Source organism: Ornithodoros turicata, chromosome 5 (assembly GCF_037126465.1).
Source record: "Ornithodoros turicata isolate Travis chromosome 5, ASM3712646v1, whole genome shotgun sequence".
Lineage (NCBI taxonomy): Eukaryota > Metazoa > Arthropoda > Arachnida > Ixodida > Argasidae > Ornithodoros > Ornithodoros turicata.
Genome location: NC_088205.1, coordinates 58,099,643 through 58,125,613, shown reverse-complemented (window position 1 = coordinate 58,125,613; position 25,971 = coordinate 58,099,643). Strand labels below are relative to the sequence as shown.

The window sequence follows — 25,971 nt, the reverse complement described above, 5'->3', positions numbered from 1 at the left end:
GTTATAGGGGTACTAATGTTTCGTTTTCGTCCAACTTTTCAGACAACTGCTATCTGCAATCACTCATCTCAGAAGGGTGCTGCCCGTTTTAAATTCGGAACACAACAGACGATGAAGCACATACTAGAAGACAACATAAAAGCCAAGCCAAGTTGTGTTTTTTATATGACATAATTTGTACCACAAAATGTAAACCTGATTTAACGGCATTCCGTATAATAATGTCCGGTAATAAAGCGTGGCGTTTTGATGCTCAGTCAAATACTTTGCCTTCTTCAACGTTCTGGTGTGCAGAGTAATATTCTGTATCCGAACAGGTCTAGTGTTGACATATACAAATAATGGAACACATAGTCGGAGCCCTCACATTTGTAGCAGACTTGCAGACCAGCACTTGTAGAGAGCCTGCACCACGGACGTCACGGTGTCTGCACCACGGTGTCTCTGTGCCGATGATTCTCAAGATGATTCCTGGACCTATATTTCTGTGTGTAGTGTGTTAGTACTGTGTTAAATTCACAGTGGGATTTTCCATTTACTGCTTCCCCCTCCCTTTTCAGCACAAAATCCAATCAAATTCAATCCCAATGAGAAAGTTTTTTTTTTCAGAAATATTGTTGCGATGACGATTGGGCACAATTACTTGCATATTGTCACAGCACACACATTTTAGATGATAGTGTATGTCACCTGTTAAGCAAAACGACCACCAGATACAAATTAAAATTTAGGCGTGTTACTAAAAACACGCCACCAAGTGACTGAGTGCACTGCACAAGAGCTGGACGTATATCATCTTGTTTGATAGGACATTTCTGTACAGCGGGAAAATAGCAGAGACCCAGTGTTTCCCCGGGCCCAGGGCTTTCTGATCCTTCTTTGAAGGAGGGAAACTCCGGGTTTCTTTCTCTTTTTGTGAAGGAAGCTCTGGGTTCCTGCTCCTCTGTTGAGGAAGGGAAGCTCTGTGTCTCTGATGCTCTTTTGGAGCAGGGAAATTCTGAGTTCCTGCACCACAATGAGGAGAGAAACACTGGGTTCTTTCCGCAATTTTGGAGCGCGAGAAAGAGGAGCTGGAGAGTCACGTGGGGTAGGGTGATAGCCGGCAAAGAGACTCCCCTGTGTTCCTCCTCCTCTGTTGGAGACTGGAAGCTCTCGGTTCCTAGTCCACACTGAGGATGGAAACTTTGGGTCTCTAATACTCTTTTGGAGCAGGAAATTCTGGGTTCCTGCTCCACACTGAGGAGAGAAACACTGTGCTCCTCCTCTTTTGGAGAAAGGAAGCTCTGGGTTCCTGTTCCGCGCTGAGTAGGGAAATTCTGGGTTCCTGCGCCACACTGAGGAGGGAAACACCGGGTTCCTTCTCCTGTTTTGAAGCAGGGAAGCTCTGGGTCCTGCTCCACACTGATGAGGGAAACTCTGGGTCTCTGTTCCTTTTGTGGAGCAGGAAAATTCTGAGTTCCTGCTTCACACTGAAGAGGAAAACTCTGTGTTCCTCCTCTTTTGGAGAAGGGAAGCTCTGGACTTCTGCTCCTCTTTTGAAGGAGGGAAGCTCTGAATTTCTTTTCCTCTTTCGGAGAAGGGAGATTCTGCGTTCCTGCTCCACACTGAGGTGGGAAACTCTATGTCTGCGATCCTCTTTTAGAGTAGGGAAATTCTGGCTAACTAAATTAACTAAATTTAGGCTGCCAAGGGGACGACGGACAAAGAAGGCGACACACAACAGAAACAGCTTTTTCTGTCGTGTGTCGCCTTCTTTAAGCTGTTTCTGTTGTGTGTTGCCTTTTTTGTCCGTCGTCCCCTTGGCAGCCTAAATTTAGTTATGTTACACCAACTACCCCAACTTTGCACTTTAAAATTCTGGGTTCCTGCTCCACAACCAGGAGAGAAACATTGGATTACTTCTCCTGTTTTGGAGGAAAGAAGCTCTGTGTACCCTGCTCCTGTGCTGAAGCAGAGAGGTTCTAGGCTCCTGCTCCACACTGAGAATGGAAACACGGCGTTCCTTCTCCTGCGTTGGAGGTTTGAAACTTTGGGTTGAAAAGGGTTAAAAGCTGGGCTGTTTGGTGCCTCTCTAAAACGGATAAAAACCCCAGTGCAGGGTAACACTTAGGGATACAAACACAGCCTGGGTTCCTTCTCATGTTTTGGAGGAAGGAAGCTCTGTGTTCCTGCTTCCTCTGATGGAGCAAGGAAATCCTGGGTTCCTGCTTATCTTTTGGAGCAGGAAATTTCTGGGTTTCTGCTCCACACTGAGGAGGAAAACTCTTTACTTCTCCTCCTTTGGAGCAGGGAAATTCTGTGTTCCTGCTCCACACTCAGAAGGGAAAACCCTGGGTCTCTTATCCTCTTTTGGAGCAGAGAAATATATACGTTCCTGCCGCATATTTGCCATATACTAATAAATGGCCATTGGCCACAGCCTGCCTGGGCCACTAACTCCCTTCCTGACGGTGTTCCACTGACTCCGTTCCTGGGCATGTTCCATTGATTCCCTTCCGGAGGGTGTTCTCCTGACAATGATCGATTAAATATCGGTGACAGTAAGTCGAAAACAAATCAGATTTGGGATCAGATGGGATTGCTATACTGTTGCGCGTTATGCTCTCAGTGCTGAAATTGAAATAAAGAAACAAAAAGGCACGAGAACTTTTTGACTGAACGCGAGCATTGTGCCGGGTGTCCACTGTTGCTCTCTCTAACCGTTTTTGTAACTGATTGCGCAGTGATAATGCACAGCAGAACGAAACAATTTTTTATGGTGGCTCCTGATGAACAGCTAGACGAATGGGACTGGGTTATGAGCCATGTTAAGTAAGACCTCATTGCTTCTTTAACGAATGCTCAAATTTTGTCAAATATGCATTCGACGCATTGCACTGAACAATTTTGAACGATTAATGTACTTATAGTGTTGTGCGATTGCATAATGTATTTTTACGTGTTTTTGGACAATACACTTGAAATATGAGGCAGGAGTAAAACATCTTCTATGACAAGCATCGAGGAGACTAACATCCCGCCACTGAGTGGGTTTGGACGGCTCCCCACCTAACATACGGCAAATGAGGAGCGCTGCCGGTACTTCGTTTCCGTTCATGATGGTGTTAAAGCATCAGATGACTTCCTTAGGCTGTTTTTTTTTTTCTTCTGAGTCTGTGGAGCAGGGAAACTCTGGATTTCCTCTCCCCTTCTCAAGGAACTCTAAGCTCCTTCTCTTTTGGAGGAGGGACGCTCTGGCTCTCTGGTCTTTTTTGGGGAGGAGGGAAACTCTCTGTTCCTGCTCCTCTTATGGATGATCGAGGGAAACTCCGGCTTCCTTTTTTCACACTCAGGAGGGAAACTCCAAGCTTCTTCTCCTATTTTCGAGGGGGGAAGCTTTGGGTCTCTGATCCTTTTTGGGAGGAGGGAAACTGTGCTTTCCTGCTCCTCTTTTGGATGATCGAGGGAATCTCTGGTTTCCTTTTTTCACACCCAGGAGGGAAACTCCAAGCTTCTCCTCTTTTCGAGGGGGGAAGCTCTGGGTCTCTGATCCTTTTTGGGAGGAGGAAAACTGTGTGTTCCTGCTCCTCTTTTGGATGATCGAGGGAAACTCTGGTTTCCTTTTTGCACATCGAGGAGGGAAACTTCAAGGTTCTCCTCTTTTGTATGATGGAGGGGAACTCGGGATCCTTTTTGCGCACTGAGGAGGGAAACTCCAAGCTCCTTCTCCTCTTTTGGGAGGGGGAAGCTCTGTGCTCCTGCTCCTGTTTTGGATGATCGCGGGAAAGTCTGGGATACTTTTTGCACACTAAGGAGGGCAACTCCAAGCTGCTTCTCCTCATTTCGACGGGGGAAGCTCTGGCTCTCTGATCCTTTTTGGGAGGAGGGAAACTGTGCTTTCTCGTTCCTCTTTTGGATGATCGAGGGAATCTTTGGTTTCCTTTCTTCACACTAAGGAGAGAAACTCCAAGCTGCTTCTCCTCTTTTCGAGGGGAGAAGCACTGGGTCTCTGATCCTTTTTGGGAGAAGGGAAACTGTGTGTTCCTGCTCCTCTTTTGGATGATCGAGGGAACTCTGGTTTCCTTTTTGCATACTGAGGAGGGAAGCTCCAAGCTTCTTCTCCTCTTTCCGAGGGGGGGAGGAAGCTCTGGGTCTCTGATCCTTATTGGGAGGAGGGAAATTGTGTGTTCCTGCTCCTCTTTTGGATGATCGAGGGAAACTCTCGTTTCCTTTTTGTACATCGAGGAGGGAAACTCCAAGCTGCTTCTCCTCTTTTTGATAGGAGAAGCTATGGGTCTCTGATCCTTTTTGGGAGGAGGGAAACTGTGTGTTCCTACTCCTGTTTTGAATGAGCGAGGGAAACCTCTGTTTCCTTTTTGAACACTGAGGGGGGAAACTCCAAGGTTCTCCTCTTTTGGGCGGGGAAACTGTGTTCCTGCTCCTCTTTTGGATGATGGAGGGGAACTCTGGGATCCTTTTTGCGCACTGAGGAGGAAACTCCGAGCTCCTTCTCCTCTTTTGGGAGGGGGAAGCTCTGTGTTCCTGCTCCTGTTTTGGATGATCGAGGGAAAGTCTGGGATACTTTTTGCACACTAAGGATCGCAACTCCAAGCTCCTTCTCCTCTTTTGGGAGGGGGAAGCTCTGTGTTCCTGCTCCTGTTTTCGATGATCGATGGAAACTCTGGGGTCCTTTTGCACACTGAAGAGGGAAACTCCAAGGTGCTTCTCCTCTTTTCGGACGGGGAAGCTCTGTGTTCCTGATCCTGTTTTGGATGATCGAGGGAAAGTCTGGGATACTTTTTGCACACTGAGGAGGGAAACTCCAAGCTCCTTCTCCTCTTTTGGGAGAGGGAAGCTCTGTGTTCCTACTCCTGTTTTGGATGATCGAGGAAAAATCTGGGATACTTTTTGCACACTAAGGTGGGCAACTCCAAGCTCCTTCTCCTCTTTTGGGAGAGGGAAGCTCTGTGTTCCTACTCCTGTTTTGGACGATCGAGGGAAAGTCTGGGATACTTTTTGCACACTAAGGAGGGCAACTCCAAGCTTCTTCTCCTCATTTCGGCGGGGGAAACTCTGGGTCTCTGATCCTTTTTGGGAGGAGGGAAGCTGTGCTTTCCTGCTCCTCTTTTGGATGATCGAGGGAATCTCTGGCTTCCTTTTTTCACACTGAGGAGGGAAACTCCAAGCTTCTCCTCTTTTCGAGGGGGGAAGCTCTGGGTCTCTGATCCTTTTTGGGAGGAGGGAAACTGCGCTTTCCTTTTCCTCTTTTAGATGATCGAGGGAATCTCTGGTTTCCTTTTTTACACTGAGGAGCGAAACTCCAAGTTTCTCCTCTTTTCGAGGGGGGAAGCTCAGGGTCTCTTCTCCTTTTTCGGAGGAGAGAAACTCTGTCTTCCTGTTCCTCTTTTGGAGGATCGAGGGAACTCTGGTTTCCATTTTGCACACTGAGGAGGGAAACTCCAAGCTCCTCCTCATTTCGACGGGGGAAGCTCTGGGTCTCTGATTCTTTCTGGGAGGAGGTAAACTGTGCTTTCCCGTTCCTCTTTTGGATGATCGAGGGAATCTTTGGTTTCCTTTCTTCACACTGAGGAGGGAAACTCCAAGCTTCTCCTATTTTCGAGGGGGAAGCTCTGGGTCTCTGATCCTTTTTGGGAGGAGGGAAATTGTGTGTTCCTGCTCCTCTTTTGGATGATCGAGGGAATCTCTAGTTTCCTTTTTGCATACTGAGGAGAGAAACTCCAAGCTGCTTCTCCTCTTTTCAAGGGGAAAGGAGGGAACTGTTTTTTTATCTACTTTTGGAGGAGGGAAGCTCTGGGATCCTGTTCTACACTGAGAAGGGAAACTCTGAGCTCTTTCTCCTCTTTTGAAAGGTGGAAAGTCTGTGTTCCTGTTCCATACAGAGGAGGAAAGCTGGATTTTTTACGCTCTTTAGGATGCGGGAAATTCTACTTTCCATATCCACATTGAAGTGGAAAAAATCCGCTCCTGTTCCACGCTGAGGAATAAAACCTCTGAGTTCTTAGCCCGCTTATCAAGGGGAAATTTTAGGTTCCTGCTCCTCTTTTGGATGAAGGAAACTCAGCGTCCTACGGCAGTCTACTGCAATGCGATCAAAAACATTAAGTACGTACAGACTTACTTTAAAGACGTACAGACTTGCAGGTTGGCAGAGAACATCTGACATCGCCGACAATACGACGAGGTGGCATCAAGACATTGGTGACCGTGTTAGATTGTGTGGCCTTCAAACAGCACACTGGTGACTCAAGATGATAAACTCGCCGCTGAGATAATTGCTAAACGAAATTTCGTGAAGTACCTAAGATCATTCTGCGCTACATACACTAGATAGTTCCTCTGTGAAGTTTATAAGACAAGAGTATAGGCCCACAGAGCGATAACGAGGTGGAGAGAGTGTATGCTTATTCCAAGACAAAAAAAGAGAGAGGGAAAGTGCAGTAAGACGCTATTCCATTGGAAAGGAACAACGCGAATATAAAAAGAGGAAAGAAAAAGACGAGTTTGGGAGAAAAAATTTTGGAGGAAATTTTACTGCTTCAGTGGTGACAATGTACTACACTCAAGCGTTGTCTGCTTGGACAGTGCTGATGAGGTTCCAATCAGGCCGAAACAGCTTTCCAGTTATTTCGCTACCAAAAAATAATGTCAGGAAGCGACGAATTAAAGAAAGATACGGAGAGCACTGATTGTCACCTAGAATCCGCACGTGCAAACGCATAGGACATGATAATGACACGCTTTATAATATACGCGTAATATTTACAATAACTGGTATTCTGTCAAAATAAAGACAAAAAAAGGCTGCATCTTCGGCTATTGTGTGAAACACGGTAGCTTCATACGGCCATCTTGGCGGTTAAATGTCTGTCGTATCTCTCTTTTTTTTAATGACATTATTTTTATTGAAAGCAATTAATGTGTTCGTTAGTCTTTTTTTTTTTCGCAGCGTTCTGTTGTGGTTTCACAATTTCAGTGTAGCACAAGCCCAGTCTGGCAACCATGTGGTGGTGACACGTGAGAACATCACGTGTTGGGGATTGTGCAGTGAGTCACGTTTGGTCACGTCACATTGGGAAACGTATTGCCGCACCGGAGTCACAGCAGGAGGGCATGCCGTGAGGAAGTTGTAAAAACACACGCGTTACTGCCTCATTCGGCCCACAGTAAGACGCCTGTGATGCATGCCCATGTTTTCCCGCGTCACGTGGCTCCAATACGCTCAAAGGCTGTGCGTGACGTCATGTGCACGAGCCTCACACGCCATACAACCGAGTAACGCGACAGTACACAGTAAACTTTTTTACACTTTTTTGTGTAAATGGCTTGTCCCATGGCGCACACCTTTTGGTGTTGCCTTTTCACTCAAATGATGGGTGTTTTCTAATACACACTTTACTTAAGTGTATTCCTAATAAAACACTGTTATAATGGGCGTTTAAAAACAAAAACACCCTTCAAAGGGGAGCATTCTATTGAAAACACCTTTTATGATGGAATTGCTTGCTGGCAAATATTCCCTAGCTAGTGTAATAGAAGCTTCTGCGGCAGCATGCCGAGACCAGTGGCCGAGACATACAGTTAGACATACATCGTAGAACCTAAACCGCAGCGCAATGCGTCGCAGGCACGCCTCGTTTGCTTGGTAACACTGTGGGACCAACGTGAGTGCCGAGGCTTGAAGAGACCTCGGTCATCCTCAGTAGCCTATATTGGCGTGCGGGATGGATCATATACTGAAATACAATTTGTTGGGGCACGTTCGTTACATGTGGTGGGGCGGGAAACGTTTGCAACGGTGACGGGAATGCGTTTTTGCAATTAACACCGACGCTTGCAACGACTCAAAGATATCAGCTATATACCTAACATCCTTCCCTGTCAAATACTATGTTTTTAACACTGGTTATCGTCTATAATGTGATTACTTGCTGAGCTGAGCTGTGAAACCAGCAATATTTCTCTCTCAAGTAATAAAACACAATTTTTAACACCATATTCCCAATTCGAATGGAGTGTAAAAAAGGTGTATTAGACGGTAAGCACCTGTTTCAACACCCCACTTTATACCCTTAATGATTGGCATTGGATAAAACGTGGTGTATGTCGATATTACACCTTTCGTAATGCTCTTCTTGCACCCTTTGCGGAATAGAAAGTGGTGTTTTTATAAGATTGCACCTTTTTTGAGCAAATAAAGGTGTAAAATGATCTACTGTGTACCCTACAGTGATTTTTTCAGCACACACACATACATGGTCGTAACGCCCCCCAAATATCTTGCATCACCTCAAAATACCTGCCAAAAAGACCAAAACACGGGAAAAAAAAAAAAAAAACGAACGCCCGAAAAGCCAGCGGACACGGGGGTCCTATTCCCCCGAAATGACAATCCCGCGCAGACACCTGCAGTATACGGCACTGTAAAAATACGTTCCAAATTGAAATAATTATTCTATTCTAAATATTACTCTAATTCTATGCTGTCAGGGCGCATTCAACCGGTGATTCTACCTGTAGCCACGGGCGCCGTTAAGGGGGGGGGGGGGGCACTAGACCTCCCCTATCTCAGACCTTTTTTTTATGCCAGAGTCCTGCCGACGTGGTCAAGGCTGCACATCTCTGAAAGTTCCCTCCGTATTCCTTGTACTTTTCTTTTTCGATACGTCGCCCGCAAACAGCACACGACCAGTCCTAAATAATGTGCTGCAGTGTCCAAGCAATGAAAGCTCTGGCCATATAACAATGTACGTGTTAATAAATTGGCGATAATATAATCCACGCTCGGCCCCCGCCTATGTGCATGCCGTAGCCAGTCTAAGCTATCGGTACTTTCGAATTCTTCCCCCTTTTTATTTCTTCCTGCTGTTCATGTTCACTATTGCTTACACTGCTTCAACGCGAGCGGTCGGTTGCTTTTAGTTTCCAGCTGCAACATACGCACACAAACGAAGAAGAGGAGCAGACAAGCAAAAAGACGTGGAGTCGAGTAGTGCCGAATGTCAGGAATGAGTTTTGTTGAAATTAAGCAAAACTGGTAATTTCTAATGCTAAATTCTAATGCTTCGTAATGCTAATTTCTGCTAACATTTGACCACCTTTATTAATTTTAGGAAATGAGAACGGTCCCGCGCAAGAGGAACGACCCACGCTCAAAGAGGTGAATCGATCAGCATCTCTAAAAATGACAACTAAAAGTCTCGGCTCTCTGGCCGTGTAACTTCTGGTAATTCAACGAATAGCAACATCTCAGACACCAATAAGTTGCGGGAGGCACAGACAGTAGCGGAAGCGTTCTAATGACGGACGTCACTGATGGTATACACTCGGAGCGCTTATTGCGCAAGCGTGAGTAGTAGAACGACACCCTCTCCCGGGGGGACTGTGCAGTAGCGCCCGGGTCCGAGATCTTGTCCCCCTCCCCCTGAAAAATTGCCTAGCGGCGCCCCTGCCTGAAGCCACCCTGGGGCTCACATAATTCCCGTCCTGTCCTGATTTTCCTTTAGTTGCTTAGAAAGTCATGTCAGTCAGTGAGGATAAAAAAAAAAAAAAAAGACACCCTCTATGACAGTTCGCCTATAGCGAGCACCTTACATGAAACGTGTGTACTCCCTCACGACATTTCGCATAAGGGAACGTTACACTCCGTGCGCATTATCTGCAGCTGCTAATCGTATACGTGGCGTATACGACAATACGAGGCGCCCTGCGCGAAGCAGACGGTGCGTTGCCTCGCTACATAAAAACCCGAAGTATCGCCACCAAAGGAGACGTCGCCCATATGGATGTATCTACTACGGTGAGTACACGAAAGAGGTTAATGTTTTCGGTACGCCGGCCTTCCATTCGCTGACCATCGTCAATGTCATGCCAGATACGTGCAAAAAACGGTTGTTTCAATCGATGTGGACTCCTTATACTCCCGTGTCTCACATCCGATACTCGAGAAATATGTTGCTCACAAGTCCGTTACTCCAACTTGCTTTCCTCCTTCTCCCGTATACTCGACGTTGCGTTAAAGGGGCAGTAAAGTGCAAAAATTTGTCGTTCCTTTTGTGTTGATGTCAAGGAAACGGCATATTTCATTTCGCGAGGATGCATTTTTGCACTTTACTGCCCCTTTAAGTTCTACAGTAAAGGAGGTGATAAGCGGAAAGAAAATCGGCAGCGTGAATACCGAAGCTTCCCCTGTTGTGACGCCACGGGTGGGCATCTCGGGGGCGGCCACGATAGAGGTCACGTGCCTACGGGAGCCAATAGGAACAACCGGAGCGCTCGCTCCTTTGACGTCGAAGGTCGAACAGCGAACAGGGAGCGTGTTAACGAAATGATGACTGTGTCGACTTATTTTTAATAAAGTCGTGTGAAACTTATTTTTATGTCGAAGGGAAAACTATGATAGCGTGAAAGTAACGTGATTTAAATGAATGTCTGAATTTACGCATTTCAAAAGAAGTGGTAAAGTACGAAACAAGGATAAGCTCGTTAACGGTGTCCTAAAGTGCTGACGCTACTGCTGGTTGCAAGTGATTCGAATAGGTCTTTTTTGTACACGTGTCGAAAAATATGTTGTTCCCCAAAATGGGCAACGAATATATCAAAATATCAGAGTACCTTTAACGAACTGCGGATACTTGAGGGGAGAGGGAACTGATTGTTTCCGAGATGCAAAACCCCTTGTTTCAGAAAAGTAACTGATCGATGAAGCTCTCAGAGGCAACACCACCATCTTTCTTTACCACCCCCTCCTGTCTCCGTGTCGCCGAATTAGGGGAAAAAGAAAAACGAAAGCGAGGTAACTACAGGAATAATTACTACTGCTACACTCCAATTCTTCCAAAGACAACTTCAAAGAAATTTCAGCTCATACTGCCCTTCATAAGACGACTGAACTTTTTTAACGAACGACACCGTCCATAATTTTTTGCCGTCTGTCGTCTGCTCGCACCGGCGTCTGCTATTGCCCCTCCGTTCGTAGTAGTAGACTACGTACTACCCTCACCCCCTCACCAGCAGGACGGAGCAAATAAAGAAAAAACTCAGCAGCAAAAACCAGTTGCTCGATTTATACACTTTTCTGGAACTTCTTTCTATTAATTTCTCGACGGCATGTTTGTTCTTGCTTTTTTTCATCTTTTATTCTCCACCGTCTCCTTTCTTTCCCCTGCTTTCTTCCGAGTCGCTTTTTCTCTTTTTCGTTTTAAGCCGCGCAGACTCAGTACGGCCTGTCTGTGCGTCCGTTTATTTATTTTTTTACGGCGGCATGAGCATGTGGAAGGCAGCGCTTTCCCTCTTGAGTGCCATGTTAGCCTCAGTGTCCTGAGACGGTGACGTGCTTTGACACTTATTGAGATCGCTACGAATATTTGTAGCCCATCATCAACCAGCGACTGTTGCTGCTGTTTCGGAGAAAGTATACGACACCGACGATCTTTCGACCTTCAGTGCTCGCATCAGGCCTAGCGGAGAAAATAAGTTTTCGAATATATTTTCAGTGCAAGACAGTGTTCGTATGACTTAGGATAGTGCGAATTGTGGTGTGATTACTAAGTTACAACCTGTGGCTTGTAGTAAAGCGTCCCTGCCCCCTGAAAGGCAACAGAGCTGCTGACGTGTTCGTGACATATCTTGAGCTGTGGCCATGTCCAGTCCCTTCCCTACCGTACGTCCCTCGTGACACAACTTGTGTTTGCTGTGGAGAGCTAGGAAACTCCACGTGTACACCGCAGTCGTGCGATTTCCGTCCTTTGAAGCTTGCAACTCTCGCGGAACCAACAAAGTAAAAACATCCCCGAGAGGCAGGCGACCTCCGGAAGCTGCCGCCAGGTTCGCTACTGGGTGAAAACGTGCCGTCATGGCGACTTCTGTGGCAGCGAACCACGCGGATCATCAACATAACGTCGCGGATTTGAAAGGTTCCAAAGAAAGTGGTCCATCGTACGCCAAGGCGCTGTCCAATTCAAGATTGCAAGACTCTTCCGACAACGGTAACGCCAGTTCAGGATCATCAGATAACGCGGAAAGCAATGCCAGTGTTACGGAAGGGCTAGGCCTAAACCACAATATGGTTCAAAACCCTTCGCCGACGAACTGCATGTCAGGAAGTGATGTGAAATTACATAACGGCACCCAGAACGGGGATGTTGATCAGAATGAGGAATTGTGTGTGAAAAAGGATAAGCCAAAGGAATATATCGACGCTCCGCCGCCTAAAGTGAATCCGTGGACTATGAACAGGAATGCTGCTTATGTGATTAGTGGTAAAGTGACCACGGATGCAAGAATCAGCGTCATTCGAGAAGGTAAGGCACGTGCGCGCAGTCCTTTGCAGAGCACAGCTTGAGATGCCACTTCGTTGTTTACATCGCCTACAGGGCCCAGTAGGCCTAGGTTAGCCAAAAAAATATCACTATTTGCGTCATATGGCTTATCACGTGGAGCTGCAAGCTTGTGTCTTTTAAATACTTGCGCAGTTATAGTTAATTTACGCATGTACTTGATCATTCAGTTACGCTTCTCTAACAAAATTCATTGAATTTCATGATGAGCATCATTTTTGAGCAGGGAAGTTTTTTTTCCCTCTGGAGTGCAGTGCTAGCGGCGTGCCGGCAAAAAATGGCCAGACCTCGTGATACTACGTACTTCGAGGCTGAAAATGAGCAATGTTATTACGCTGTAGTGATGTAACCAACGAAAACTACCCTGTTCCTCGAATCGGAAACCATCGTGGATTCGCCGTCGTCGGCTTGAGGTTGGTTACGGACCCGACAGCTCGACGCGTTCTCTTCCGTATCACCAAAACATTGGCCCGTGCTCAAGGGCGAGTTAATTCGAGAGGGGATGTGGATATACATCCTATTTTACGCATGCCATGCGCTGGATAACATAGCCAACGGTATTATTATGCAAACATCTGTTTCTGCGTAGACCACATGTCGTTTGTTCAAAATAACGATGGGAGAGCCCGCGGCTATCGCAGCGGCCCCAGTTATTGTTTTGGTCCATTTGACGTTGTATTGGCTGAAATCAGTTGCATGGGCGACCCGTGATGCAAGTGATATTACGTGTCGGCCTCGTTTTTTCATGAATGGCGGACATAAGAGCTGCCTTTAATGAGTAAAGCGGGTGTTTTCTTTGTACTTGCCTTTGTAATATGTTACGCGGTTGTGGTGTTGTGTTGTGGTGACCTGTGAGTGTTATGCCAGGCTGGCAGGTACTGAACTTCATGGAGAGTACATTAGCGTGTTAAGCACAGAGTTTAAGTTTAGCCGCACAAAGCCCTTTGAGAGATGCAAAGTTGGCTGGTCGGAAAGTATACTTAGCAGTATTATTGGCAGTGTACCTGCAAACAGACAAGCCTCAGCAGCAGTGCACAGCTTCTGCACTTAGCATCTGTAATGTTCAATATATTTGATACCATATTGGTAATGATTGCGAAGTTGTGCAGTGGTGCTGAACTGCAGTTGTGTTGTTGCTGAGGAAATGCAGCTGGAAGTTTACGGATCAATAGTCTAGTGTCTGCCTTGTGTTCCAAATTTGGGGGACCAATTGCTCTTGGGCCCATCGTGCGCCATGGTGACATTGCGACATTGCCTTGGGTATCCCTGTGTCATTTCTAATATTGGATGCCAATTGAAAGATATTGAATTGGGAGCAATAATTCCACATATGAGAGGGAAACACCACACTTACCAGCTTTGTGTAACATACATCTTCATTCTCATTTTCTTGTGCGTGCCTTCGTACTATTTTGGTAAATTGAGGTATTGAGCCTTCACACAATCAACACGGTTGCAAAGCTGTTAAATTGGACACAAAAGGAAAAAAAGAAGAAAATTTGAGACACAGAACATGAAAATGACAAAGTATGACATTCACTCAGGCTTTTCACATTATGGAAAATGACAGGACAAACTTCTCAGACTCAGCGATTTAATTGTAGCTATTTAATTGTTATGCACCAGCTAGTCTGCACCCTCTCCCTTCTGCTGGCCATCCATGAAGTCAGCTTGGTAGTACCCGATTGTTAGTCAGCATAGCATGAAAAAAAAAAAAAAAAAGTGCTTTGGGGAAAGCCAGGGGTTGGACCTTGATACGTGTGATAACCTTGGGTAAAACCATATTTGCACTGAAATGTTTGAAGCTGTCTAGATAAAAGAATCATCTAATCTAACTTCCGGGAATACTTGACGTCTGGGAATACTGCATTGCAAGGATAGCTGAAAAAGTCTTGCAGCTGTGTTATGTTGTACTGAAGTTTCTTTGTGAGCTTCATATTGCTGAACACAGCAGAATCCTTATATTTGGCAGGTGGGAAGCACTGATCGCTGTCAATCATTTTTCTGCTGGTGGTGTCTTTCGTCCCCAAACAGTAATACAGCTATAATCCTCTGTGTTTGGCTTCTCACCCACCTCCCCCCTTTCCAAGTTTCAAGGCTCTCAGTAATGCCTGACTTCACTTGTTCAGCTGTTTACATGTTTCCACCCTTAAAACTTGTCACTTAAAATTCCCCCATTTATTCCAATTGACTGACAATGCGAGACTATTGCGTTTCTTGCTTGGGCCCTTGGGCAGTGTAATGTGTTAACTTGTCCTTGCAAACAATATTATTAATTTGTCATATTCCCAATATACATGAATTAAACACCACTTTTGTACTACTTCCCCGTATAGCGAGTTTTCACCTACGTCACATTGTGATGTGCCAGTGAAGTGGGATGCTCGTAAGTTCCTCCCACTGGTGGTTACTTTTCGCGCTATCGGGATTGAAAGATGATAAATTGCGCTATTGTTCAGTGCAACAACCATAGTTTTCGTAAAGGAAAATGTGAGAACGACAATGACGAAGTGTGCTAGGGGTAAAAGAAGGATACGGATGCGACCGGATTTCAAAACACCATTCTCGGCTTCATTTTCGAGCAAATGCTAGATGATCTCGACAGCTGCGCCGAAAAAGTGACCACCACCATGGCAGCCAAACACGTTCGTTTGACGTCATGTGAAAACATCCTAATGGGAGGTCTTCTCTAATCCTTGTGAGTACTTCATCACCGCCCTGACTGATATTTAAAAGTGAATAATCCTTGTGTTGGTCATCAGATTTGTGCACTTCACCTGCTGCACCTGGTTTTCTGTCTTCGTGCCCTGGACAGCATGGATGACCCAAAATATATGAAAGCTGCACTTCCTGATTTTCTGACACAGAACTGCACAATAAGTGCAGAAACCTTGAAAATAGCCATAATCGCAATGTTTCAGTCCAGACGCAGACAAAGACCAGTTTTTGTATTGCTGGCCAATAGTGTATATCATCAAAATACTTGTAACGTTAGGTCATGCAGTTTGTGGCTGCATAATGGGACTGCAAGAAACAGCTTGTTGCTTTACTGTACTACTCAAATCTGTACTTTTGATGGGGCCTTATACCAAGGATACATAACTAAATCTTTGCAGTGAAGATAAGAAAACCACACAGGAACGTGGGTCCCGTGCAGATAGCTTGTCTTCAGATTCTACTTACTTTCCTCCTCTTTTTCTTATGTGCACTTAAAGCCCTGCAAAGCTGATTTTCTATTCTTAAATCCTAATTCTATTTCAACATTTACTCGATCTTTGTTCCACTCTGTGTGCCTTTAGAGCGAAAGCAGGTGTCACCCAGATTACGAGATTCTTGCACCAATGCCTCAGTCCACTTCACCTAGGACTTACCGTAACTGGTGTTTGACTGAAATGTTTCAGCTGAATTTCCTGTATGCTTGGACAAAAAAAGAAGTTTCGACATAATGACGTTTCTTTAGCATCTTGCGTATACTTTGAGTCGTTTGTGTGTGTTCATAGAAGTTTTGTCCTTCTTCATTTTCATCCTGTTTCCCCTCTATTTTATAGCACTGTTTTATGACTAAGTTTTTACAGCTTGCAACAGCTGCTCACAGTCACTAGGTGCGGTTACCTACCCAGCAGTTTGTCAACCTCACGTGGCTGTGACCCGTGATGTTGCACCTGTGACTACATTTGAGCACAGTAATAAGCACTACTTACTGAACGAAATGGATAACAGTGTGTGTCCATGACTGCTGTGGCACATCCTCTGTGAACAGCAGTAGACACACTTGTGCTCGTGTTTTTGTTGGAATGTTCCCCCTCACGGAAGAGGTTGGGGGAATCGGTATATTTTGGTAGGGTTGGGGTGGGTGGATCTTCTAAGCCTGAAGATCTGCCCAACCCTACCAAAATATATCCTTAGAATCTAAGGATACTGGCTAATTGTGAAGGACACGATATTTTTGGCTGGTGTGGCAAAACGTTTTGTTGGCGAGGTTGTGTGTTCATAATATGCCCCACTTGCTGTTCTTCTCTGTGATGTGGTACTGCTGCATAATTTGCTCCCTCGTAGTATGCGAACATGCACGTAGCTGAGAGTTACTTATTGTGGAACCACAAGCAAAATAAAATATGTGAAGTAGCTGTGACATGCTCCTTGAGAGTGTACTTGTGTACCTCTCTTCTCTGGCTACTTTTGTTGTCTTCAGCATTTTTTAGCAGTTTGTGAGTAAAACATGTTTTTTTTTTTAATTGTTTGTGCATGCCTGTGGTGTAACACTCAGCTGAGTGACGTAATGTACAAGTCAGTAGTGTCGTAAGATCTGACATTCATTGTTTTGTTACATTTATGCACATTTTGGTGCCTCAACATTTTTCTCCGTCAGATTAGTCGTCCTGATCGGCGTAGTAAACATTGTACAGAGAGGGTCAAACGCAAAGGTGCAACTCATAACAGATGTTCTCGGAGCCTCCACAAGAGTATAGTAACCTGCAAGCTGACGTGGATAGCCTTGTTACACAGCCTCTTGTCTCCGAATTGAAACGAGCAGTTCCTGGCACACTTCCTTTGTATGTGCATTTGTACTAAGGGGCTAGAATAATCTTTAAGCTTCTTGTTTGAACCTTGCATGACTGAGAAAACTTGGCAAGGTGCACGTTTTATTCCCAGGAAAGCCGAACTGACAATGAAGATAATTCTGTCTGTAGACCCATAATCTGCATTTGCTGTGAGCTTAGGCTTCGGTTATTATTGTTTATGAAAAGGAAATCTTAAGGCTACCTTTTATGCACTTGTGGCTATTGTTTCCCACTAACATAGATAAAGAGACGGTATGGGGCTGCAAACTAATTTTGACACTGAAGTTATATTCTAGTGTGCGTTACGTGTAGATGTCATGTGTTAAACTTCATCCACTGGAGTTTCATGGTTATTGAGATAAAAATAAGAAAACATATGCAGCACTGGAAAATACAGTGAAGCAGGCATGAGCTTATTGCAGTCCTGGGTAGTAACTTGAGTTACAAATATGTACCTTTTTGCAGTAACTAGTTACTTTTCTACTAAACTAACTAACCAGTTACCACTTTTGGTTAAAGTAACTGTAAAATGTAACCAACCAAGTTACTCAGGTACTGCCATATTTTCCCACACGCCCACACAATTTTTATCAAGACTTCAAACGCCCTGCTGTTTTTCCCAACCAGGAATTCCACAATTAATTAATTTGTACACAGCCAGGATGGCCTTAGACAAACTCCCACGACCTTAGACTGGCCCATAAGAAATAATGTGTTTATAACACAGTATACTTAACTATGCTTGGACAGTACAAGCACGAAGACAAATCTTTAGAGTTACATTTATTCTAAAATGTAACAAAGTAGCCGAGTCACCTTAATGTGGTAATGGTAGCTGTAACACGGCTGCTATTTTTACAGGCTAGCTGTAACTTATTTACTCTTTTTTCAGTAACCTTTCCATGACTTGCACCTTGGCAGTTGTTTGGCAGAAAGAGCAATGGCATACGACTCAGATAAGGATGATTAAGAAGGTTTTGAGCTATTATGGCCCGGTTTCACCAACGCTGGTTAACTTTGAACTGAGATAAACACTCAATTATTTTTTACAAACATTATTTTGTGACATCATGAATGTTTCTGTGACAATGACTCCCTTCAGTGAGGCCAAGTTAAGCATTAAATTCGAGTTAAGGGACTGTTCACCTCGGTTCAAATGTTAATCGGCGTTGGTGAAACCGCGCGTATTTTATGCAGTGAGTGAGTTCTGTCAATAGTCTGTAGCTTAATTACCTTTCTGAACAAAAAGAAGCTTCTGACAGTGATGTCACAATAGCGAACACGCAGACTATGAAATGGAGTTACCAATAATTGGCTGCAAATTTAATTGAAGTATTTTGCACAGCGACTCGGAGTATCACACGAATGCGTGTGACTGCATTTCCTTAGCATTGGTTTGGGCCCAAACTGTCTCTTTAAAGGGATAGTTCACTCCCTACGCTAATTGAAAGAAATGTATGTGGGAGGGCCATTTTGCACCAAACAGCTGTCCCATAAGATGTTCGTTCAAAATCATGGTATTTCCAAAGTTATATCTATTTTGCCATGCAAGCCTGCAGTGCGGGCAGATCACGTGATGTTACATGATGTACATTCTGGGGTGGTCGAGTGGTAGCAAAGAACGCAGTCAACAGGAGGCAGTGAGGCCGCTGCCTGGCCATGCAGCGGATGGGAACACCCTCGTAATGCCGCAGCATTGTCTCGAGACGTGGCGGATACGTCTCTGTACGCGGGGATTTCAGAACGTGCATATTCCAGTGCTTTGTGATGCTGATACTAAGATATACCTACGCTTAGACTTCACGCGAAATAACGCGGGACCTTGGCAAAGTATATGATGCGCTACCCTTTCCAACAAAAATATACGATTTGGTCTGTCAAAGCAAACCATCCCGTTCAGTGTTCCGGAACTATTCATAGTTCCTTGTTCTATTCCACTCCCTTGTGTGGAGGCTGAGAAACTAAATATCCTTTATTTTTTTTTGCAAAAGGGGGAAGGCAGGAAAGTTAATGCAGTTACAAAGTGCCACATAAGTATGTAGATGCAACAACATTGTTGTGGATGTGAACCCATACAGAATAAGATATTGGCAAATATCGGTGCTTGTCAAACAAAAATGAACTCACGTACAGTATTTACTCCAAGACACCTTATAAGTAGAGAGTGACTTTTTCGGGTTAAACCCAATTCCGCCTGGTTATTCCTCCCCACCCCCCCACCCCCAAACTGACCTCCAATCAATTCGGGTTAAACCCGATTTCTCCCCGAATTCCAGTTACTATGAAATCCTCAAGTGGCGTTTCCACTGAAGGTAACTCCACACTCGTAACACATGTAAGGATGGGTCACTTACGTTCCCAGCAATACACCCATGTGTGTCAGCACTGTCTATGTCTTCGGGGATTACCGCTGGAAGGTCACGATCCCGCAAAAAACAGCAAAAAAACAAAACAAAAAAGAGAGATTAAGAAAGGGCTTAATAGACAAGAGGAGAAACAAAACACCCGATAACACCAGAAGGCACAATTATCGCCCTATTTATACCCCCCGAACCTCAGAAAGGCATTTAACCCGAAGAAGTCACTCCCTACTTATAAGCACTCGCCCAATGTTGTCTGTTAACTCCATCAATAATTAGGACATGCTTTCTACTGGGAGGTGCTCAGAGTGGCCTCAAAACATTTGGTAGACACCAAAAATCAGTAGGTGATGTGGTGCTCTCCCATGTTTGCATATCACAAGCTTGTCAGAGTAGAATTATCACCATTCTGCAGTAACCAGAAATAGGATGGCCCCCCAAAATTGAGGATGAGCTTTGATGATGAAAGTGATGATACCATACTACCGGCTGGTAGCAACATTGGTAGAAAACTGTGCAGGAATGCTGCTTCGTGCGTGCAAAGGATTAGCATTCACTACTCATCACATTTTTATGAAAGCATTTGTGCAGCAGAACCGTACACCATTCATGTCCTGTTCTTCCTTTTAGTGTACCTACCTTTTCTATGTGTGCACCGCTGTAAACTACCATGTGCCATAAAGCACCAAAACACCACCACTATAAACTACATTAGAATTCTCTACAAGAAATGCATGGCATCTATAGACTTGTTCCTACAGGAATATGCAGATAATTATTGTGCCCATTTTCCCAGTATGACAAAGGCAAACTCAAGTATTTTGTAATTGATTTACATCATTTAGTGCTGTGTCACAGGATGCTTGTGCAGCACAGAGCATGCTCTTTTGCGCACAGCAATCTTTTGCGCACAGCAATGGCACAGCAATCTGTGCTATCCTGTTGTGTTCCATTTCTCTTCTAATCTGTCCGTTTGCACTGTTGCATCTGGAAATGGAGAACATAATTTGCGTTAATGTCCTTGTTAGGTTTGCACATGTTACAGACAGTGATGTACAACCTCCCTAATTATTGCTGTCGACTTGGTTCTGACTAGGGGTATAGTCAGTGTTCAGAAAGTTGCAGTCAAGCTAGATGCATATTCATCTTAGTGAGTTCAGCAGTACTTGTGAAGCGAAATATTTTTTTGACACAAAATGGCAATCGCAGATGGGTGTGTTCCTCAAAGAACTCAGGAAAATTTCATGTGTGGGTGTCACCGATATCTTTGCAAAATACAGGCTTTTCTTGTATCAGCAACACAGATTGGTCTTAATGCATGTCTGGGAAGCAGGAAAACTGATGTTGCATCATATGTAGCAGTTACTTGTAATAAAAAAGTGTGATGTTGTATAGAAAAAAAGGCTGGTACAAGGCACAAAATGTAATTTGAACTCTTATTTTCCGATATTTGTTCATACCTACTTGAGGGAAGATTGAGTTCAGAACTCATACGCTACCTTATAACAGCGCCTCCTTTGATGTGTGCATTAAAGTAAGCTGAGCAATCAATGTGACATTTTTTTTCACTGTAGGAAGCATTGTGAGCACCACGTGACCGTGGTCTGTGAAAAATGTTCCTTTCATACTTGATATTGCATAAAGCCTTCCTGCTTTAAACTGAGCATTCCAGATTCCTACAAAGTGCATGTAGAATTACCTATGCTTCCACATGTTGCGATGCTACACACGTAATTGGCTGTAGACCACCCGTGACAACCGCATTCTTGGTCGCAACGCGAGCTTTCCTCCATGTGCAATGCTGCCCATGCGTTGCGAAGAAGTTGTGGATAGCGCTCTGCATAAGTAAACAGCTCACGCTTTATCTGTGTGAATCTTATCTGTGGGTGCCTGGTTTCTTACCTTGCTGTTCCACATCTTCGTTTTTGCTTCTGAGCCTGTCTGGGTGTGCCTAAAATCGTCATGGTGTCACTGTTGGAATGTTTCCAACTCAGCCTGTTATGCTTTTGAGCGTCTTGCCAGCCTACATTTTTGTGTAGAGCAGCGGCTACTGGTCTTTCCGTAATTAAATATTTCGTTATCGCAGATGAGTGGCAATTACTGGGTTATTACGGCTATTTTTATGCAGCTATTGTGAAAGCTTGCCTATTTCTTTCTATTTATTTTTCGATCACTGTGGTACCCTGTATGACGAGATGGTCTAGATTCTAGTGCTTGTGGAGTGTTTTGCCTTCGAAGAAACCTACATTTTTAAGCTTATATGCAAATTTAACTTGTGTACACAATAAGGGGATAAGTCACCTTGTATCATTTTTAATGCTTTGTTCTGCAGTGACATTTTTGTATCAGAATGTACTTTCCACAGAACATATAGGTCTGTTTTGCAATTTATTGACCCGCTACAAGAGGGGAAGAAACGGGAAATGCATGTGTGTCAATGTGGCGGACAGTTAGATCAGACCCCTTTTTCTACATACACATACAAATCGTGTAGCTTAAATTGATGCACACTTCAGCTTGGACTTCTGTTTGAAAGCCATGTCCTTCCTGCCTCGTGTGACTGTGTCAGCAGTGCTACTGAGCATTGTATAATTGGAAAAATGTGTACATTATGCTAATAAGTCACAGGATTTGTACAGAGCCCTTGAAATCCTTTTCTTAATCGATTTCTTCAAAAAAAAGTTTTTAAAGGGCCATCAAAGCCCCTAAAATGCAGGCCTCACTCCTTGTATTTCTCGAAAATGTGACCAGAGCTAGTTAATTTAACCGAGATCAACACAATGCAAGTGATGCAGAGTTGTAAAGCCTTTGCAGGGAGGAGTGTGCCCTCTTGTGGTTTGTGTTGATGACGGGACCATGTTGGGCACACTCTGTTTCGCACACACGAAAGCTTGCGGGTCATGGTTCACATCTCTATGCAACTTTCATTGTGTCTCATGTTCCGAATTTTGGTCTAAGGAAACGCTATGCGAAAAGTGCAAGTTCCACACTGCGAGGCTAGGACACAAAACAGTATCGCTGCTGGGTCACACCAGATCGAAGTAATCCCCACCGAGCAAGGTGCGCAATACACGAGGAGGCAGTCAGCGTCTCCACAATGGGTGAACCAGCGTTGAAGAGTCATCTACGGCGCTCGAAGCACATGTCCCGAGCTGCGGCAAATCAGGGCAGCTCTCCATCGCTGGTTACATGTCACCGGGAAACCAAACCTTGGGAATGACATTGGTGTGAAAATGCACGAAGTTCCTCTCATATGGAATACTTGAGGAGGCACGTAGGAAGCATGGTCTTGTTGCAGGAGCTCCTCCCACTTCTCTTACAGCCCCTCTGTAAATGTTGCTCATGTTTTCATATAGTGAAATCTAGTGAAACCACCAGGAGCTTGACTTGCAGTGAGAAAAGATATGTGTACATGGCATGTCATGGTAGATACAGACGTTTTTTGCTTCCCAAGTTTGAGACGCTGTGAAGAAATCAGAGCACAGTCTTGCTGCTATGTATTTGATGAAACAATGAACGCATACTTGAAGCAAAGGTATGCACATGACAACATAAAATTGATGTTAATGTCAAGCTCTGTCATGCATTACATTGTTCAAAATGTGAAGGAAAAGCATCAAATAATCTTTGAACCTTCCTTGAATTTTGCCCTTTGGAATGCTTAAAATCCTTGAGTTGTCCCTGCAATTTGTGTAAAATTTTCTGTATGAAACCCCTGAATTCATATTATGCTGGTCATCTAGGACATTATTTTGAAGAGTGTGCTCGTTTAGCAGCATGATAAGCCTGATCGTGGCTGCTACACTACACACAGGTGACTTCATCCTAGCTGGCATCATTACTGTTCAGCCATCAAAGTCTGAAAAAAAAAAGTTTTTTTTTTTTTCAGATTTTGATGGTTGAACAGTAATGATGATGAAAAAAAAAGATTTTTTTTTCTGCACCAAAACCCTGTACATTATTATACTGAAAAAGGGGTTGAAGTCATGCACATATACATGTTGAGTAGGCACATACATGTATTTTACACATTTTGCATTCGTGTCTCTCAAGAAAAAAATATTCACTCAAAGTTTTCTTAATTTGGGTTTTTTTTAGTTGTCCTTTTATTGCATACAGAGTTTCAATTTTGCCAGCTTTGGTATTGTTCTGCTTTGCGATGAGCGTGTACCTCCGATCTCCCGCAGAAGCACCACTGAGTCCTGACGGGATATCGCTGTTGTGCTGTATGTTGGGCATTAAGTGTGGTAATATGAGAGAGGCCCATTGTGCTATTATCTGTTTGATGCATTGCTCTTTTCCGGCATAAGTTTAATTATTTCTCTGTTCACGCAGGTGTTCCTGCAACAAAGAAGCATGTGTCTCCAGCTCCAGATAGGAGGAAAACAATAAAGGTATGTTAGCTTTTCTCACTTCTTCATCTGTATGCCATTTCAATGAGCCTCCTATCATTTTGGAGGGCCAGGTGTTGGTTCTCGTGTATTTGATACAAAGAGAAAGGACAACTCGTGTAAAGGTGTCAGAAACCAAACCGAAATGTAATTCAGTTACAATTATGGTTACTTGTGAAAAATAATTTTGGCAATATCTGGCATATGCTGGAAGTTCATAATTTACGTGACGAACAAGAACACACGTAACAACATAGTTAACAAGTTAACAACAAAGTTAACGTAACAACGAATCTCTGTGCAAAAAGCTGCACACCTGTATGAAAGAAAGTGCATCTACCATTGGCATTAAGTTTCTCGCTCTTTGCTACTAAAGGTGGTAGACATCATATACGGTGATGCATACATACCACTATGAAACAAATTTATGAGGACAGGAGTTAGAAATCAACACTGTTTGTTTGGTGCGATGAGTGTCCACATGAGAAGTCAAAAGCATATTTGAATATATATTTCAAATTAATTTTGAAACCTGTGCAAGACCAGCAGATATAAGGAGAAAGACGTCAGCCTTTGGAAAGAAACAGTAGTGTAAACAGAAATTTTGAACAGAATTTCGTGAACCGCAGCAGGAAGTAATTGTCCTTCGAGTGCAAGTTACGACAAACTATAGCTAAATTACAATTAGAGTTAATTATTATTACAAGTACAGTCATCCCTCGATTTATGAAACCTGGATCTACGAATTCCCTCGCTTTGTAAACGGTTCGTTCTCGAACGAAAACCTTTCCTTGTATTCCTCCCTCAATTTCCAAACAGTGAGACGCATCATTCAGGGACGAATCAGTTCCGACCTCGAATCAAAATGTGCACTACAGTCATTCAGGTCACTAATGTCATCCTGTGTCCTGCTGTCAAAACCTCGAGATATCAGAGTTGTCCACCGTTCTGCGCAAGTGTGCTAGACCTGTCTCACTTGGAGTCGCACATGAGCAAAACCATATCCACAGTAGAGTGCTTCGAAGTATGAATGACGAGACAAGCATTAGATGACATATCTCTTCTGAGCAAGATTAACACAAAAGTCAAGGACGTATTATTACAGACTATTTTCAGAAACAAAGTGCCTAACTAACTACCCTTAACTAAGTATGTGTTGTTAATGTTATCCTATGTCACAAGGTGTTTGCGTACCTCGATTTGTGAATGATTTTCCTAGGAACAGTCCCCATTCACAAATCAACGGTTGACTCTATTTGGGTACAGTAACTTGATTACTTGTAGTTAATTACTTCACAGCTCTGTACAGGACCATAGAAGTGCAGGGATAAGCTCTATAGATGTGTCTTTCCTGCAATTTTTATGTCACTTGCAGTGATAAAATGTTGAAGGATGCATTCCCAGCATTAGTTTGACTGGTTGAAGGCACAATGTGGTGGCCCCGATATACAGGGTGTTTCTTTGTTTAGCTTTTACAGAATTTTTATTTTAAAAAAAACTGAGAGCAGCACGGATGTTGTTTTTGCAGTTTAGTTCTACGGCCAGGCGGACCTCTTCTGGAAGAGAGTATGATCCTACAAGATGACTAATTACCTGAAATTCATTAATGCTTTAATTAAGGAATTTCAGGCAAAGGCGAGATAGCAGATTGAGGGACTATTCTCGCTATTTGACGTTTAAAAAAATCCTGAAACTCACACGTGCGTTAAAATATCCATCCCTGAATTTTGATATGGAAATGAGCCCAAACCAAAAAAACGTGCGTGAGGAGAGCGTTACCCTCGCCGACAGAGGCTTATCTGTCCAGCTGAGCGGCACCTACTCCAATCATCTCCGTCACTCCAAATCACGTGGCCGTCTGACATGAATTGAGCGCTGTACTCCCTGTGTTCCCGGTTGCTGCGGTTTCAGTTTTGCTCATTTGCTTATCAAAATTCAGGGATGGCTAGTTTAGCACACGTGTGTGTTCAGGTTTTGTTAAACGTCAAATGGTTTGCAACTAGGACAACTTTCTCAATCTTCTATCTTGCTTTTGCCCGAAATCCCCTAATTAAAAAGGTAACTAACAAATTTTAGGTAATCAGTAATCTTGTAGTTGCACACTTTCTTCGAGAGGCCGTCTGCCTGGCCGTAGAACTCGACTGCAAAAATAACATCTATGCTGCTCTCATAGCTTTTTTATAAAAATTCCATAAAGGCTAAAAAAAAGCCTCTCTCTATATATACAGGGTGTAAAAGATAAACTTTGGGGTTTGTAATGGAGATAAAACATATAAAAACAGTGTCAGGAAGCTAAAGTAGATGTTAGAGGACGTATTATGCA

At 43.9% G+C, this 25,971-nt stretch overlaps 1 protein-coding gene and 1 long non-coding RNA gene across 6 annotated transcripts in view; both read left to right on the top strand.

The window, feature by feature from the left end:
* Positions 1–209, top strand: part of LOC135396081 (uncharacterized) — a 51,093-nt gene extending 50,884 nt beyond the window's left edge. For both annotated transcript variants that reach the window (XR_010423295.1, XR_010423294.1), the window contains one exon: positions 43–209. This is a non-coding gene — a long non-coding RNA (uncharacterized LOC135396081). The remainder of the gene's footprint in view (positions 1–42) is intronic.
* A 9,376-nt stretch (positions 210–9,585) lies between these two features.
* LOC135394504 (la-related protein 1B-like) overlaps positions 9,586–25,971 on the top strand; it is a 64,482-nt gene continuing 48,096 nt past the window's right edge. For 2 of the 4 annotated variants that reach the window (XM_064625275.1, XM_064625274.1), the window contains exons 1-2: positions 11,237–12,299; positions 23,593–23,651. In XM_064625275.1, the coding sequence (XP_064481345.1) occupies positions 11,852–12,299; positions 23,593–23,651 (507 nt within the window). In that variant the 5' untranslated portion in view covers positions 11,237–11,851. Of the gene's footprint in view, positions 9,797–11,236; positions 12,300–12,648; positions 12,749–23,592; positions 23,652–25,971 lie in introns of those variants that run through there. The other 2 variants (XM_064625276.1, XM_064625277.1) reach the window with 2 other exon arrangements.